Consider the following 19274-nt stretch of genomic DNA (forward strand, 5'->3'; position numbering starts at 1 on the left):
CTTTCTCTTCCTCCACATAGTGTCATAGAGTCATTCGGCCCATCGAGCCCAGCCCCATCTTTCAATCTTTTGCATTAAGTGTATACTCTCTCTGTTTTTTATCACCCAAAATACATGACTTCACACTTCACCACATTAAATTACACCAGCCTGTTATTGTACTAAAATTTGCATTTTTCCTGTTAATGTCCTTACTTTTGATTCTTCAATATCCTTTTCTATTTTCACATTAAACCTACTACATTGAGGTTGTTACTTCTTAAAAGTTCTCCTACTCACAACTATCCCCTGTGACAAAGCATTCCATGCTCCAATGACTCACTTCATGAAGTTATTTCGCCCATTAAATTCCTAGAAATGATTTAAATAATTATTCTTTTCTTGTTTACCAGGTATAAACTGACTTAGGAAGCCACCCTGGATGCATTCTAAAAAGCATTTCACAGTTTGGATACATAAATAATCTTCATCTCAGTCTATCGTGGACAAATAAAATCATCCAATAATAGTTCTCTGTTATCTTGCATGTATCTCTGAATGGTTTACAACTCTCACCTGCCACAGCACCCACTCCCCCCCCCCCGCCATTCCATCACCACCGTTTGGTGGATAGTAACTCAGACTTGAGAATTTTGCTTCCAACTGCTTAATTCTATCTGTTTGGATTCTGTCTTAGCACAACCCCTCAAGAATATACTTGGAGGTAATTTCCAAATTCAGTTCCTGCCAGAGTATTACCCGCTCATTGTAGAACCCACCTGATCTTTGTTCCAATGGTTGTAATAGTAATGAAAATCAGACGTATTCTACAATGGGTGGGTGATTCACCTCACCAGGTTAGTAGCCAGGTGCCAAAGTTAAAAATGGATCTCTAGATGACACATCATCATTTGTGTTAAGAGGCACATTGCATATTTTAATTCATACAATGATGAAAAAATGTTAGACTTTCTTCCTTCTCAAAACACATTATTTTGTCAGATAGCATTCTTTAAATTATAATTTTTAGTCTTACTTTTTCTCCTTATCTTCTTGAGGAACATCAACACTAACAAATGGGATATTTTTCCATGCTTTATAACCAGAATCAGCATCAACCACTTCCAGGTTAGGGTTAGGTTGAGTTATCAGCATTTGAGAAATTGCATCTGGCTTCTTTCTCATTCTGCTTTCCACAAGCTTCAACACCTGCTGCCCAAAATTGCTTAACCATTTTACAGATTTAAAATAATGGGTAAGAGAAGCAAAAGTGACATGAGGAAAAACTTTTTCACGTAGCGAGTGGTTAAGGTCTGGAATGCATTGCCTGAGAGCATGGTGGAGGCAGGTTCAATTGAAGCATTCAAAAGGGAATTCGACTGTTATATAAAAATTAAGAATGTGTAAGGTGACGGGGAGAAGGCGGGGGAATGGCACTAAGTGAATTGCTCATTTGGAGAGCCGGTGCAGACATGATGGGCCGAATAACCTCCTCCTACACTGTAACAATTCTGCGATTCTGTGAACTATGGGTAATTTTATTCTGCAGAACTGTGTTCATCAAGTTTAGAGTGCCCAAACTCATTTCACTTAGAACTCTTACTGGGGTGTCCATTTTTCAGCAAACAAAGTAATCACTGGGTGTTGGGTACTTAGGAACAGGAATAATTACTCACCCTGTTCCCCCATTGAATTATATAAGATATTCAATGAAAGAGAAGTTAGTTCAGAAATGTAAATATATAGATCCAAAATGATTGAATTAAATTACTTACAATACCACGAGTAATCTACAGCCTAAATTTTCCAAGTACATGCTGGCAGTCCAACCTTGCCGACTGGAAAATCATGGGTACAAATCCATTTATGTTCAATTAAATCAATAGATTGACAATCACAGATGACATGCCATACATATCATACCTCTGGTATGTGCTAGCAGGAGTCAAAAGTTCCCACTGCAAGTGGATGCAGAGCAGGCTCGAGGGGCTGAATGGCCTACTTCTGTACCTATTTTCCTATGCTCATAACATTAGCTCCTATAAATATATTATGACTAATTCCAGTAACAATATATTTCTAACACATTTTGATACGTAATTTTGATTGCTACACAAATTGCTTTATTGAGATTATATTAGTACCATGATATTATGACCTCTTTGGAATCAGGCAAATTAATAATGTGTTTGATTTCCACAGTATGCAGCAGATACTTTTTCTTTCACAAGGGCACTTGCCTAGAGGACTGTCTCCCAGGATTCTTTCAAAACACTCAGACCTTTACATGTACTTCATGCCATCCTGAATGCGCAGCATGTGACGGTTCAGACTTCGATGACTGTGAAGAGTGTGCCGATCCTTCTTTGGTTTTGCATGGTGGGGAGTGCTTGACATTCTGCCCTGAAGGAACTTACATTGACAGAAAAACTAAAGATTGCCAAGGTAAGCTTAGTATGTTACAATACCAATGGGAATGAACCAGTATTTTAAGAATGCAAGGGACGGCACAGTATTTTTTCAATGTTTAGTCACAAATTACACCTGATATGTTCAGCTGGTGGAATACTGTGGAATGCTATTAGTTTTACTAGGAGGCCATTATTTCCAAACACATCTTGAATTTTCCTTCTGCTGTAAAATAAACTAATTTTCTCAATTTTTGTAGAGACTACTTAAGATATAAATCAAACTGAGTTATGGACTTGAAGTCCACCAAGGATAATCTGCAAATACATAAATTTTACCCAGTTATTAACATTTTGGGTTTGAATTCACGGAACCTCTATCATCAGTATCAACACAATGATAAGTGATTCAATTAAAGACATCTGGAGGCCTAAATTAGTAAGCACCCCAAATTGGGTATGATTCCGGTGTCGCACGGCAATGGCGCATTGACATGGAGATCACAAGGACCGTCCTAAATTCATTCACGGGCCTTATCATAATTTATTCAGGGGAGCTGCGAGCGCCAATCAGGCACCTTGATGCAACTTGCTTGTCGAGGCCTAACCAATATTGGCCACAGCCAAGGACGACAGGTGAGTCCAGAGCAGGGTGAAGATAATTTGGGGTGTGGGGTTGGGTGTGGAGCAAGGCAGCCCACAGTTGTTTGCAGAACCAGAAGAAGTGCTCCTTCTCCTTTAAACATCACAAATAACATGTTATTTGAAGTTTGAAGTGTGAGGTAATGCATTTAGCAAGGAATACGCAATACATGGTAGCATACTGCTAAGTGTAGTGGAACAGAGGGACTTTGGTGTGCATGTCCACAGATCCCTGAAGGTAGCAGACACATAGATAAGGCAGTAAAGAAGGAATGCGGAATAATTTCCTTCATTAGCTGAGGCATAGAATATAACAGTAGGGAGGTTATGCTTCAACTGTATAAAACATTAGTTAGGCTGCTGCTAGAGTACTGTATATAGTCCTGGTCCCCACATTAAAGGAAGGATGTGATAACACTAGACAGGGTACAGAGGAGATTTGCAAGGATTTTGCCATCCAAATGGAGAATTTTAGCTATGAGCAAAGATTGGATAGACTTGGGTTGTTTTCTTTGAAACAGAGGATGCTGAGGGGAGATTTAATTAAGGTGTATAAAATGATGAGAGGCTTACATAGAGTGGATAGGGAGGACCTACTTCCCTTAGCAGAGAGGTCAATAACCAAGGGGCATAGATTTAAGGTAATTGGTAGAAGGATTAGAGGGAAGTTGACAAGAAATGTTTTCACCCAGAAGGTGGTGGCAGGACTGGAACTCCCTGCCTGATAGGATGGTAGAGGCAGAAACCCTCATTGCATTTAAAAAATACGTGAATATGCAGTTGAAATGCTGTGCTCTTCAGGGCTGTGGACCAAGTGCTGGAAAGTGGGATTAGACTGGATAGCTGTTTTTTGGTCAGCACAGACACAATGGGCTGAATGGCCTCCTTTTGGGCTGCAAATTTTGTATGTTTCTATAATTCTATGATTTTGTGGTCTTTTTTGAGCAATCTCCAGCGGTAACTCAAAGGATGGCTGGTTAGACTGCTCAAGATATAGAAACAACAGTCGGAGCTTGCACATTACCAAGCTCCAACTAATCCAAAGAAATTTAACAACCTGGGTATGAAATAGGGATAGGAGCCTGATTTCAATAGGACTGTGATGACCACCTAAAAACAGCCCCTAACCAATTTAGCAGTGGCCCCATTGGCCCATGTCGATCAAGCAGAGGGTTCTGCTCTGCTAAATCAATTATCATTGTACTCATTTTACGCCTATAAAGCAGGCACAATGATTTGCATTTAAGCCTCCTGATTTTTGACTGTGTAGTTGGTTATATGTCTGTTTTCTCTTCTGGTTCAGTGGGCAAATGAGTGGTCTTACAAGTATGCTATTTTTGCTAGTGGTGTTATGCAGTTAATCAGTTTGGCTTGGGAAGGGTACAGCTTAGCGTTAGCATGACAGCTTAAGCGTTGTTAGTTGCTGACTGTAGAGCTGGGTGTGCATCTGTATTTCTTACTGGTGTAGTTGGGAAGCAATGTAACATGACAATCTGGGAAGATTCATATGACTTCATACATGGCTGTGCAACTATTTAAATTTACAATCACCAAAAACTAGAGGCAAACCTGAGAACAAATTTTATATTCATTGTATTTATATTTGTATTTGGAATACTTAATTACAACATACCAGATTGTCAATGTCCAATACTAAGTGTTTTTCTTTTAATTGTAGAGTGTCATAAAATATGTAGGACCTGCGAGGGACCCCATTCAGCAGACTGCATTCATTGTAGAGAAGGGCTGATAAAGAACAGCCAGGGGCACTGCGTAACGCACAAAGACTGTGCCCTAAATATGTACATGGACCAGACCTGTAGACCCTGTCACAAAAAATGCTACCGCTGTTATGGGCCCACAGAGCATGACTGTCTCAGCTGTACTCGCAATCACTTTTTACTCAGTGAGTATGCCTTAGGATTTTCAAAGCTTTTCAATTTTAAGAAAGTGAAAAACAGCACAATCTGGTTTCCTTTTTGAACAATATTGTAATCCCTGCTTCAGTTTGATATTAAAATGTAACCTATTTTAATGTATGTAATTTTAAAAAGTAAACACCAATCTATCTGCTTAAATGGATTTACAATTAATTTCATTTGTTTTGATCATAAATCTCACTCCTACAATTTCTCAAAAGTTGATAGCTCTGCGTACTGGAGATAAGGAAGATACCCATGCAAATTGAAGTGCAGACAGATTGGGCTGGATCTTATAGAGGCCTCTGTGGTGGGGGTTGCATGAAGATTGGCCCAGATGAGGCCTACCACGGACCTCGACGCCGGCAGGGCCTGGCCCAATCTCCAGAGAGGTGGAGAGGCCTTGTGGCGGCCCTCCTGCCGCTTGATGACAGGCCTGAATTTAAATATATAAATAAATCTACAAACCTGACTTAATTGCAAGCCCTCCTCCGCCTCCGGTCCCGTTGTGATCTTAGTGCCGCTGGCCTGCACTCCCGCGCCTTCTGATCCCCGTCTGGGAAATTGAGGCGCCACATTGGTTGGGAGGGAGGAGCAGGTCAGTTTTTCTGTGTGGGGATGGGGGGTAGGGTGGAGCACCGATAAAGTCTTTTCATTGGTGGAGGGGATGGTAGGAAGGAGTAAAGTTTATAGTTGATGCACTTTGAGGTGGTGGGGGGACGTTCATTTGGAAAAGGAAAGTGTTTGGGCTGGAGAGGAAAAGTAATTAATATTATGGTTATTGGCTGGGGGAGGGGTGGGTGGGAGAGATGCAAAAATACCAGTTTTAATTTTTTTAAATAAATGTTTACTTCTTTCTTAAAAAATCCTGGAAGGGCTCAAAGCCCTTTAAAAATGGCATCAGCGCCTATGCACAGGCAGCTAACACCATTTCCAGTGATGGACGGGTCACCCCCTCAATCGCGGCAGCTCTTTGGCATGTAGCCTGGGCATGTGGGCTGCCATATTTTTTGCCCACTGCCGATTTTGGCAGCAGGCCTGTAGAATTCAGCCCATTGGGTTGTGAGTAAACTAACTTCTCTTTTTAAAAATGGCAACAGTCTCCCTGATCAGAATGCCAGTTAAACTGGCAATCAACTTGAAGACCACTCCACAAAGTACTGTTGTTACCATTAACTTAGTGTAATTTTAATGGTTTTATAAAAACTTTTGATTCGCACATGACAGGAAATTAAATTTGTTTAGTCACTATAATAGAGGTTAGTTCACCTAGCTTTCCTTCGCTTGACAATTGCTCTGGTAACTGTGCTCTTGTAAGTTTGTTCAGCTAAGTATTTCTAGTAAAATTTACCTAATTTACCGATACTGAATAGAAGAAATCTTTAGAAACATGCTTATGACATAAAAGCACTTAGCAACCAGAACAACTACTTTTTATCCTCCAGTGTGCATCATCTTCGTATGATATTTGGGAATGAGTTGATCTATCATCAGAATGAAATTTTCAGAATTTCCTAGGGTTGCTGAAATTCTTTTTTTAGGACTTGATTCTTCCATTGATTGAGAAGGGATGGGGGTGGGACAGAGACACAACCAAATAGGAGAAAGGAAGAAACTATCTGGTTCAGCATTTGTATACTATTGTTTGTGAGACATTCATATAAGATGCTTAGTTCCATTTTTGTGAGGCCCCCATCCCTTCCATCTGAAATTACTGCCTTCTACCACCCACTCAAAAAGAAAGCTTATAGCAAAAATTGCAAATTTGCTCACTGGCAAACAAGCACACTCAATATTTACAATAAGCATGAAGTTTAAAATTAACCATATGTTGCCTATGTAAGAGTGCTTTGGAACTTCTATTGCTGCAAATTATATAACATTCAATTTGTCAGATATTATCATGATTAACTCCATTAGATGTACAATCCCTATGAGATTTGGCACTTATAAAGGATTCTATTGAAAAATTGGTTAATCCTGATTAGAAGTGATTTACAACGTGCTTTTTCAATTTCATTTTCAATGACATCATGATAGAACTATTCCACTCTTTCCTGTTTTATCTTATTGTATTAATTATTGTCACCATTTATCTTTCAATTAGATAAGACATGTGTAGATACTTGTCCAGATGGGTACTACACAGACCAGAACAGACGTCGCTGCTTTGCTTGTCACAAAAGTTGTGAAACCTGCAATGGGAGCTCTAACACACAATGCCTGACCTGTAAAGCAGACTGGTACAGGCTGAAATTGATGTGCGTCAAGACCTGTGGATCTGGGTAGGCACCACAGATCAGATTAAAATTATTTCACTGGAAATTGAACTGGAGAGACTGTTAGACTGAAGAAGTTTGCTCTTTTCCTTTTGAGTGCCAGATAATGCACCAGATACTTTAAATTCTGTTTATATTTTGAAGTTTATGATTTTTGCAACTCATTCAGTTTATTATAATTTTTCAAAAATTTATGGTGTATATGAAAGCCAGGAAGGATATTGTTAGAGAAATGGCAAATGATTTGTTTATCATAATGGATTTTAGTGTAGGAATGTGGGCATCTATAAACTCCAAATTGTTCTGCATTGTTATTTGAAAAAAAATGTGAAAAACACATTACTTGAAACTATATAGCAGTAAATTTAACGTCACTTGTAGGAAAGTTTTCAAATAATTTTGAGTGATCTAGTGAGTGAATTTATGGAAAAGGTTAACTTGTTAGTGTGGATTCAGAAGAACATGTTTAATGCACATGGGGGATTTTTTGAAGCGATTATTTTCACAAGGTGAGGAGAATGCAATTAATGTTATATTGAAATTTTAGAAAGCTGTTGACAACATTTCATATTGATTATTAATGACTATGTTAACTGCGAGGTTTTTGGAAGATAATTGCTGAGGAAAACTTTTAAAGAGAACATTCTCCTATTCTTTCTCTCGAGACTTGACAGAATGGTTTATTGACCACCTGATGCGAGGGTCTTGAAAGGGTGCAGAGGAGATTAACCAGAATGGTTCCAGGGGTGAAGGATTTTAGCAACAAGGTTAGGTTGGAGAAGCTGGGGTTGGTCTCCTTGGAGCAATGGAGATTGAGGGGAGATTTGATAGAGGTGTTACAAGATTATGACAAGTTTAGATAAGTTAAACAAAAGAAAGCTGTTCTCATTAGCTGATGATACAAGGATTAAGGAACACAGATTTAGGGTTTTAGGCAAGAGATGCATGGGGGATGCGAGGGAAAACCTTTACACGCAGCGAGTGGTAATGTTCTGGAACTCGCTGCCTACGAGGGTGGTGAAAGCGGAGATGATGAATGTTTAAGAAGGGTAGCAGGGATAATCCAGATAATTATAGACCGGTAAGCCTGACGTCAATGGTAGGGAAGCTGCTGGAGAAGATACTGAGGGATAGGATCTATTCCCATTTGGAAGAAAATGGGCTTATCAGTGATAGGCAACATAGTTTTGTGCAGGGAAGGTCATGTCTTACCAACTTAATAGAATTCTTTGAGGAAGTGACAAAGTTGATTGATGAGGGAAGAGCTGTAGATGTCATATACATGGACTTCAGTAAGGCGTTTGATAAGGTTCCTCATGGTAGGTTGATGGAGAAAGTGAAGTCGCATGGGGTCCACGGTGTACTAGCTAGATGGATAAAGAACTGGCTGGGCAACAGGAGACAGAGAGTAGCAGTGGAAGGGAGTTTCTCAAAATGGAGACGTGTGACCAGTGGTGTTCCACAGGGATCCGTGCTGGGACCACTGTTGTTTGTGATATACATAAATGATTTGGAGGAAAGTATAGGTGGTCTGATTAGCAAGTTTGCAGATGACACTAAGATTGGTGAAGTAGCAGATAGTGAAGGGGACTGTCAGAGAATACAGCAGAATATAGATAGATTGGAGAGTTGGGCAGAGAAATGGCAGATGGAGTTCAATCCGGGCAAATGCAAGGTGATGCATTTTGGAAGATCCAATTCAAGAGTGAACTATACAATAAATGGAAAAGTCCTGGGGAAAATTGATGTACAGAGAGATTTGGGTGTTCAGGTCCATTGTTGCCTGAAGATGGCAACGCAGGTCAATAGAGTGGTCAAGAAGGCATACGGCATGCTTTCCTTCATCGGACGGGGTATTGAGTACAAGAGTTGGCAGGTCATGTTACAGTTGTATAGGACTTTGGTTCGGCCACACTTGGAATACTGCGTGCAGTTCTGGTCGCCACATTACCAAAATGATTTGGATGCTTTGGAGAGGGTGCAGAGGAGGTTAACCAGGATGTTGCCTGGTATGGAGGGCGCTAGCTATGACGAGAGGTTGAGTAGATTAGGATTATTTTCATTAGAAAGACGGAGGTTGAGGGGGGACCTGATTGAGGTGTACAAAATCATGAGAGGTATAGACAGGGTGGATAGCAAGAAGCTTTTTCCCAGAGTGGGGGATTCAATTACTAGGGGTCACGAGTTCAAATTGAGAGGGGAAATGTTTAGGGGGGATATGCGTGGAAAGTTCTTTATGCAGAGGCTGGTGGGTGCCTGGAACACGTTGCCAGCGGAGGTGGTAGACGCGGGCAAGATAGCGTCTTTTAAGATGTATCTAGACAGATACATGAATGGGCAGGAAGCAAAGAGATACAGACCCTTAGAAAATAGGCAACAGGTTTAGATAGAGGATCTGGATCGGCAAAGGCTTGGAGGGCCGAAGGGCCTGTTCCTGTGCTGTAACTTTCTTTGTTCTTTGTTCTATTTCATAAGGAAATTAGATGGGCACTTGAGGGAAATAAACTTGCAGGGTTACAGGGATAGAACAGGGGAAGGGGACTGACTGAATTGCTGTACAGAGAGCCGTCATGGGCTTGATGTGCTAAGTGGCCTCTGTCTTTGCCAAAATGACTCCATGGCAGAAGTTTTATGCTGGAGGTAGGGGTCTGGTCACCTCTTTTCCAGAAGGCTCGCTGAATTTAATGCCAATCAGGCACTTAACTGGACAGTGGCAGGTGTTCCATAGTATTTAGAACTCTGTCGCCGGAAGTCCCAGCCTTGCAGAGCTGCTGACAAATCAGAGGTCGGCAGATGCAGCGCCACCACGGAGGCAGTGGCTGCTGTTGTAGCAGCAGCGCTGAAACCAGCTTCAGATAGGTCAGCATGGGAGGGATCTCACGGGGTGTGGGTTGCGAAGTAGGTGGGGAGGGGGGCTGGCAGCAAGGGCATGGATGTGGTCCTCAGCGGGCCTCTCCCCTTCCGATGCCGGGTCCCTCGTTCAGGCACTATGAGCCTTTGAACAATGGCCCACCCCCCAACCCCGGAGCAGGGAAGCAGCCTGCATGGTTTAGTGTGCCGTGCTCCTTGTGTGGCGACAGGGCCACCCGCTGCAGCTGGAAGAGGCCTCAATTGATGGTGGGGCAGGAAGGCTATTCAGAGGCCCTCCTGTCCTGGACTAAAATTCGGCAGAGGCAGAATGGTGGCGCGGTTCCCCCCACCCCCCCACCTCACCCCACCCTGCTACCATTCCATCCGCTTTTATGCTCCCCCCACCTGCAAATCCAGTGCCGGGGAGAACATAAAATTCACCCCATGACTCTATGATGCTCTAGATTCGAATCGCTTGAAGATTTTAAACACTTCGATTAGGTCACCCCTTTGTTTTCTATATTTAAAGGAAATCAAGCCAAGTTTATGCAAGCTGTCCTTATAATTTAATTCTGATGAATCTGCACAGCACCCCATCCAAGGCCAATATAAAGTTCTATGCATCTGAAATGTAACTTCCTTCCCTTTGTAGTCCAACCCTCTTTAGACCTAAGCCAGCATTCTATAAGCCATTTTAGTAGCTTTTTGTACCTTTATACTAGTTTTTATTGATTTGTGTACTTGGACTCCCGAATCCTTATTGCTCTTATACAGTTTCTAATTTTTCAAAGTTTAGAAAATACTTCAATTTATTTTTCTTGTCAAAAGTGGATGAACTCACCATTGACCCCATTTCTTCCTGAACCAGCTAGTGCTTGCAAGCATGCCTGCTTTATATGTTTCCTTGGCAGCTGGGGAAAGGAGAAATCACAGAATTTATGACAGATGACCATATCATCGTCATGTCATTATTCCTTCATTTACCTCGTTCCACCAGTGAGTGAACTATTTTCACAAATGGGATGGAAACCCATTGGATTTACAACTTGTCCCAAAGCCTTTCCTTCTGGGAGAAATACCAGTTTATGCCCTCTCCAATCCAGTAATTGTGAGGCTATGATATATATACGATAATAAATCGATTAATAGAAGACCTAACACAGTGAAGTCTGCTTCATTATCTATTCCTATATAGCGGAGGAAAAACAATTGATTGGAAGCAAATTTGGGTTAAGTTGTTGCTTTTTTAACTGTCAATGTCAAAATAATGAAGAATGCTGGTGCAGCACCTGTTTTCTACCTGTGGATGTCAATAGTTCACTTTGTGAATCAGCAGAACACTGCTGATTGAGTAGAGCACTAAAAGTTATGTTGCCAATGTTAATTAGAGTTGCTCCCAGTTTTACTGCCTGATTTGGATATTAATAGCCAGATATTGACTAGGTATAGTGCTTGTGTGAAGAACTTCCCGATATCAGTCAGAAATTTGTCTTTTACTAGTTTGATGCTGGGTCTTGTTTCCTCTTGTAGTAATTTTCTGGATTTACCTTTTCCATTCTGTTTACTATATTACATACCTCAATAAGATCACTTCTTACTCACCAGCTTGGCAAAGCTGAAAAGCCCAAGCTTCTCTAAACATTTCTCATATCTCAGACCACTTAACACTCTGTATTGTCTGTAGTATTTTAATTTCTACCCTGTGTCTTGGTGACCAGAGATGGACATAGTACTTGAGCTGTCCAGTTTGAGAATGATTTTCTCCAGGTTGTACTGTACCTTTTTGGAAATATAGTTCAGTGTTATATTTGCTTTGTTGATTGCTGTTCAGCATTGACTGGGCAGCTTGAGTGTTTACTTTATGAAAATCCCTAGGACCCTTTTGACTTCATCCTTTGCTACTTCAACACTATTAATGGAATCCATTTACTTTCTATTGCACCCAGCTGCATGTGCAATTGGGGAGCAAGTGAAGTGCGTGGCCCAAATAATTGTGATATTATGGGCAGAATTTTTGTTCTGCTCTTGGAGGCGGACAATGAGTCGGGGGGTGGCATACAAAATGGCAGGGGGCGGCATTCCTGACATTGCCTGAACCCCCTGCCATTTTGTCCAGAGCGAGGAAGGCCAAGGACGGTCTTCCAGTCGTAGGCCAATTGAGGTCCTTAAGCGGCCAATTAATGGCCACTTAAGGGCCTCTCCCCATCTCCGCTTCAATTTTGTGGAAGGCGGAGGGGCTCGCTGTCGCAGGGAGACGCAGCCAGGTAAAACTTGGTAGCTTCCTAGTGGGGTCGTGGGGGTGGGGGTCCCTCCTTTGGGGGCAATCCAGGACCCCCGGAAGGCCCTTACTGCAGGGCTCACTGCCCCACACAGGAGGACACCGCCCCCACCCTCAACAACACCACCCCCACCCTCACCCCATCACCAGGGCCTGCCTGACTGTCCCCTGTGACACCCAACCACATTCACCTTTCGTGGGGTCTTCTCCAGTCTTCGTACTGGAGGGTCTCCTGCAGTACAGCTGGTGGCCACCACTCACTGTGGCACTGCCAGTATTGCAGAGCTGCTGGCCTTCCAATTGGTCTCTCCCTGCCTTCCAGCCCTCTGCCGGGAACCCCATTGCCATAATAAAAGGCAGCCCTATGAGTGTGAGTTACATGTAAAAGTAGAATATGCCTGAATTTCCTTGGTCTGTTATGAATATCAATTGATTCCTCCGCCCAAATGTATCTCCACCCATAATAATGGCCTGACCTCCAAGTTACAAGGTCTTTTGCATGAGTTTTCTGCAGTGGCCCTTGCTTGGAGGCTCTCTTCAAATTATGGCCAAATAGCAGGGAAGAGTCATTCTGGTGTTTTATTATAATTTCTGCATTAATTTAAAAAAAAATTTTTGAATAGATTTTTATGGCCAAAGTATAAGTGACATTAAAATTGAAAATCTTCCTCAATTGCAGATGCCTAATGCGCATGAATATTGGTTGAATAAATTGAAACTTTAATTTTTATACTTAATGAAAAATACAGTTTGAATTCGGCGCTTTCCTTTGGCACCGATTGTTTCTGCTCATTTTTGCTCATCTTGCATTCCGGTGTTTAGTTTAGTTTAGAGATACAGCACTGAAACCGGCCCTTTGGCCCACCGAGTCTGTGCCGACCATCAACCACCCATTTATACTAATCCTACACTAATTCCATATTCCTACCACATCCCCACCTGTCCCTATATTTCCCTACCACCTACCTATACTAGGGGCAATTTATAATGGCCAATTTACCTACCAACCTGCAAGTCTTTTGGCTTGTGGGAGGAAACTGGAGCACCCGGAGAAAACCCACACAGACACAGGGAGAACTTGCAAACTCCAAAACAGGCAGTACCCGGAATTGAACCCGGGTCGCTGGAGCTGTGAGGCTGCGGTGCTAACCACTGCGCATTTATTTGGGTCTAACTTCTGGGTCATGCCCACAGAGGAAACTCCAGGCTTATGTGCTTAACTTTACACTTGTTTGCATAAAATTTCATCTGTTACTGTCTGTACACTAGTTTATTTTGGAATTTCTGAGCTTTCCTGATTCTGAAAAGATTCATGACCTGGATGCTTCAGTTTTCTCACATTTTGCAATGATACACTTCATTTCAGATGTGGGTTTCATTTCTCCAGTTTGTGTAGATGGTTTGCTGTAGTACAATTTTGATGAGGGTACAGCTACGTTATGGTGATGTCCTTAGATTTATATAGCTTTTGTTCCTTTGTTTGTTATCAGTTATTGTGAGTTGATCTCCCATTGCTTAGATATATTCCTTTTATTTGTGTGATTACAGCTAGCTGTTCTACCTCTTAATTATGGGATTGACTTATTATTTGACTCCTAAAAAAAATTTATATTTTCCTTCCTTTATGAATATTTTGTGCCTTTTCAATTTGGTTGTGTTCTATTTCAAAAAATGTTGCAATTCTCTGTAGAACTTAATGAATTAAAATTCCTGTTTTTTTTAAAGCCTACACTTAACTTTTAATGTTATGAGAATGTATGTGTTTTCCAATAGGGAGTAGTTAAATTCACATTTTGTTTCCCCCTCAGGCACTTGATTTACTGTTGAATGCCTGGATTTCCAGAAAGCATTTGACAAGGTTCCACATAAAAGGTTATTGTGCAAAGTAGCTCATAGTGTAGGCTGTAACATAGATAGAAGATTGGCTGGCTGGCAGAAAACAAAGAGTCTGCATAAATGGTTCCTTTTCTGATTGGCAGGATGCGACAAGTGGAGTCCCACAGGGGTCTGTGCTGGGGCCTCGACTTTTTACAATTTATATCAATGACTTAGCTGAGGAGAGCGATGGCATAGTAGCTAAATTTGCAGATGACACAAAGATAGGTAAGAAAGTATGTTGTGAAGAGGACATAAGGAGCTTGCAGACCGATATAGATTGTTTGAGTGAGTAGGCAAAAAATCTGGCAGATGGAGTACATTGTGAGAAAATGTGAAGTTGTTTAGTTTGGCAGGAAGAATAAAAAAGCAGTGTGTTATGTAAACGGAGAACGACTGCAGAATTCTGAGGTGCTGAGGGATCTAGGTGTTCTAGTGCATGAATCACAAAAAGTTAGTATGCAGGTACAGCAGGTAATAAAGAAGGGTAATGGAATGCTATCCTTTATTACAAGAGGAATTGAAAATAAAAGTAAGGATATTATGCTTCAGTTATACAGGACATTGGTGAGACCACATCTCGAATACTATGTGCAGTTTTGGTCTTCTTATTTAAGGAAGGATGTGAATGCGTTGGAGATGGTTCAAAGGAGGTTTACTAGATTGATAACCTGGAATGCGCTGGTTGTCTTTTTTTAGATTAGAGATACAGCACTGAAACAGGCCCTTCGGCCCACCGAGTCTGTGCCGACCGTCAACCACCCATTTATACTAATCCTACACTAATCCCATATTCCTACCAAACATCCCTACCTGTCCCTATATTTCCCTACCACCTACCTATACTAGTGACAATTTATAATGGCCAATTTACCTACCAACCCTTATGAGGAAAGGTTGGGCAGACCGGGTTTGTTTTCACTTGAGTTTAGAAGAGGGAGGGGAGACTTGATTGAAGTATATAAGATCCTGAATGGCCTTGGCAAGGTGGATGTGGAAAGGATGTTTCGTCTTGTGGGGGAGTCCAGAATTAGGAGGTTTTAAAATAAGGGGTCACCCTTTAAGGACAGAGATGAGGAGAATATTTTTCTCTCAGGTTTGTGCGACTTTGAAACTCCCTGTCTCAGAAGGTAGTGGAGGGAGGGTCATTAAATAATTTTAAGGCAGGGTAGATAGATTCTTGTTAGGCCAGGGAATCAAAGGTTATCAGAGGTAGATGGGAGTGTGGAATTCGAGACACACAGATCAGCCATGATTTTATTGAATGGTGGAGCAGGCTTCTTCTGCTCTTAATTCGTATGTTCGTACTCGTACAAATGAAAACGTTTCCTATCAGTTTCATCAGCAGACAGTGACTTGTTATATTACATTCTTCATTTTACAGAACTTAAGCAGATCCTTTTCCTTAGCAAATCATTGTTGAGCTAAAAAGAAGGCACAGTTTCCAGGCTATTATGGTTAAAAGCAAATTCAAGATGATCTTAATTTTTTAAAAAAGCTTCCATTTGGCAATTATTTGATCTGTGCACTTTTTCTCCATGGCTGTGAAATACAATATTGTAAAAGGAATAAAACTGCTTTCTATGTTGTAACCAAGACACTTATTGGCACACATAATTTCTTTTAGGCGTTTTGCAGATCAGTCAACTGGAGTTTGTGTAAACTGTCACACAAGCTGTAAAGAGTGCTGGGGTCCAGGTGACACAGAATGTTTAACCTGTGAGAAAGATCATTTCCTGCTGAAATCACACAACAGATGCTATCACTCATGTCCAGAACAATACTATGAAGATAAGTTGGAACAGGCCTGTGAAAGATGCCACCCTAGTTGTAAAACCTGTGATGGTAAGTTTAAGATTTACAATCAGAGAATCAGGATCTATTTCAGAACTTGATCATATAATCTAAGTTGGCCTTCCCATGTCCTGGACAACCAAAGGTGCAGGACATGTCATTAGCTGGAGGAGCTTGAGCTCTGGGTTTTGGAGCTTGAACAACAGCTGACATCACTGAGGTCCATTTGCGAGGACAAGTGCTTCATGGATAGTACATTTCAGGAGGTGGTCACCCCGTAGCTTAAGAGAGTGCAGACAGAGATGGACTGGGTGATTGTCAGACAGACAAAGAACAACCGGTAGGTGTTGTGATAGTGTATTTGTCAGTATGTTAAATATAGTCATTTAAATATATACTTATGCTAATATGTATGTCATCAGAGGAAATGATGCAATGTAGTCATAGAGAGATACAGCACTGAAACAGGCCCTTCGGCCCACCGAGTCAGTGCCGACAAACAACCACCCATTTATACTAATCCTACATTAATCCCATATTCCCTACCACATCCCCACCATTCACCGACCACATACCTACACTAGGGGCAATTTACAATGGCCAATTTACCTATCAACCTGCAAGTCTTTGGCTGTGGGAGGAAACCGGAGCATCCGGCGAAAACCCACACAGTCACAGGGAGAACTTGCAAACTCCGCACAGGCAGTACCCAGAACTGAACCCGGGTCACTGGAGCTGTGAGGCTGCGGTGTTAACCACTGCACCACTGTGCCACCCCAGTCATGTGATTCAGTTCTCTTGTGTGGTCTGTTAGCACATGTAAGCAGAAGCAACAAATCTTCATTAAATGTCTGCCTTCAAACCTTTATGCCTGCCCTTGAGCTTCATTTGTATTAGTCTAGAAAGAGATAATACAATATGGTGGCAGCGGTAGTGAGTCAACAGCATTGATCAACAGTGGAAAATGACAATTCAAGCCAAATGTGCTGTGACAGGATCAGAGCTCCTACTTCAGGAAAGCGACAGTGTGAGTAGAGATCAAAAGCAATTTGATCGTACTCGTGGTCTTGTCCCGAGTTGGCAAGAAAAATTACTGGACATCTCAGCCGCAGAGATCATGCAGTGTCGCATTTTGGTGTGAATCCCTTCCCGCCATCACTGCACTCACGTGCCATTAGCCGACCATGGAGCCAGGCCCCCCCACTTCCACCCCCCACCCCTCCTGCAAGCTCACAAATGTGGCTTCTGCTCAGCTCTGCAGACATCACAGCTTGCTGCAACTTTTAAAGTGGGTTTACTTTTTGGGGGAGAAAAGAATAGACGGTTTAGGCAATGGCAGCCAGATTTCCAGAGATGGACGGGAAAGCACCTGATGTCCCAGACAAGTTCAAACTGTTTAGATAGAGGATTGAACTATGCATCCTAGACCACGCAGTTGTGAATGTACAGAAGCAGGAAACAAAGGTCTGTGCAGAATCAATACCTGTAGTTTATCTGATGCTGACCAGAAGGATCCATCAAAGCTGTGGGGAAAATTAGAAAGTCAGCTTAGGATTTCAGTTAATTTCAGAATACACCGCCTGGAACTCATGTGGTTTAGAAAGAAAGCCAATGAGAGCTTGGGCAACTTTGTTAACTGGTGCAGAGAGAAAGCAAAAGAATGTGACTTATCTGATACTAAACTCACGGAACGCATTATGGAGTTAGTTATCAACTCCACTTCTATCGAGGTGTTCCAGACAGACCTCCAAGAAAAGCCAAAGGGACACGGTGTGGAGAGTATGCTACAGGACGGATGCAGATACAAGGTAATTATCACATTGAGACAGCGTTTGCAAGCCTTTGGGTCCGAAACGCTTGTTGGTACAGTATCCAAGGCATTCAGGCAGAACAAGATATTCAGTAACTACAGGCTCTCCCACCGACTGCATAGATACCCGGCAAATGCAGACATGTGCAAGGCATATGGGCTTAGAGAGCACTAGGTGAAATCTTGCAGAATGTCCAGCAGTAAGAATGTGGGGAGAAGCCAGACTGGGCAGCGCTCAAGCCGCAGAACAATGCCATCCAAAGGCGAAGGGAGGCAAGACACTTTCATGCATCACCAAAAGCATTGACCCGTCCACAAAATGAGGGAATGTCTGGCCAAAATGGATGAGGTGGATTGAGGTGAAGACACTGCAGGTGAACAGCTATTTCACTCGATTGCCTGAGTGGAGCAGGTCCATTCCATTAACAAAACTGAAGTTTTTGCAACACTTTAGATCATCTGCTCCAATAAGGCTCCAATAAGCATTGATTGCATGTGAAGACTGACACAGGTGCAAATGCCAGCACACTACCTTTCTGCATTCTCAAGGACATATACCACAAAGCATGGAAGTCTGATAGGGGAGAGGGTTCGTCTGGGGAGTGCAACCAGAAGCAGGACCATAACACCATGGGTGGCTCAGCTGTACAGGGAGAGAGGAAAAAGGTCAAGAGAGCAACAGCTGTAGGGGATACCACAGTTTCTGTGGTAGCAGCTGTGATTCCAGGATCTTATGTTGCCTCCCTGGTGCCAGGATCAAGGATATCACCGAGCAGCAGCAAAACATTCTGGAGGAGGAGGTGAACAGCCGGCGGTTGTGGTCCATATTGGTACCAATGACATCTGTAGAAAGAGTTGAAGCAGATTTTAAGGAGTTAAGAAGGAGATTAAGAAGCAGGAACTCAAAGGTAGTAATTTCGGGATTATTTCCAGGGCTAGTGAGTACAGAAATAGGTGGATAGAGCAGGTGAATGCTTGGCTGGAGAGATGGTGCAGGAGGGAGGCCTTTAGATTCTTGAGGCATTTGGATTGGTTCTGGGGAAGGTGGGATCTGTACCAGCTGAAGGTATTGCACCTCAACAGGGCTGGGACCAATATCCTCGCTGGTAAGTTTGCAAGTGTTGTTGGGGAGGATTTAAACTAGCCAGGCAGAAATATGGGAAACTGAACATTGATTCAGAAGGGAAAAAAGCAGAGCTGGTAATGGAAGGCAGAAAATTAGCAAGAGAGTTTGAAAGGCAGAACGAACAAAGGTTAGAAAATAAACAAAAAAGGAGTTTGATTGTACCTAATGGTGTATAACTAAATGCAAGGAGTATAGTTAATAAAGCAGATGAGTTGAGAGCACAGATTGACATGTGGAAGTAAGATTTTTTTAGCTATTACTGAAACATGGCTTAGAGAGGGGTAGGAATGGCAGCTTAACATACCTGGTTACCC

General features: G+C 42.1%; 1 protein-coding gene across 2 annotated transcripts in view; it reads left to right on the forward strand.

Moving 5' to 3' along the window:
- The window catches only part of pcsk5b (proprotein convertase subtilisin/kexin type 5b), a 503063-nt gene that overhangs the window by 465588 nt on the left and 18201 nt on the right, over positions 1 to 19274 (forward strand). Inside the window, exons 31-35 of one of the 2 annotated variants that reach the window (XM_068029979.1) lie at positions 2182 to 2424; positions 2940 to 3023; positions 4708 to 4935; positions 7056 to 7233; positions 15858 to 16075. In XM_068029979.1, coding sequence (XP_067886080.1) covers positions 2182 to 2424; positions 2940 to 3023; positions 4708 to 4935; positions 7056 to 7233; positions 15858 to 16075 — 951 coding nt within the window. The remainder of the gene's footprint in view (positions 1 to 2181; positions 2425 to 2939; positions 3024 to 4707; positions 4936 to 7055; positions 7234 to 15857; positions 16076 to 19274) is intronic. The other variant, XM_068029980.1, reaches the window with a different exon arrangement.

Source organism: Heterodontus francisci, chromosome 4 (genome assembly GCF_036365525.1).
Source record: "Heterodontus francisci isolate sHetFra1 chromosome 4, sHetFra1.hap1, whole genome shotgun sequence".
NCBI classification, from domain to species: domain Eukaryota; kingdom Metazoa; phylum Chordata; class Chondrichthyes; order Heterodontiformes; family Heterodontidae; genus Heterodontus; species Heterodontus francisci.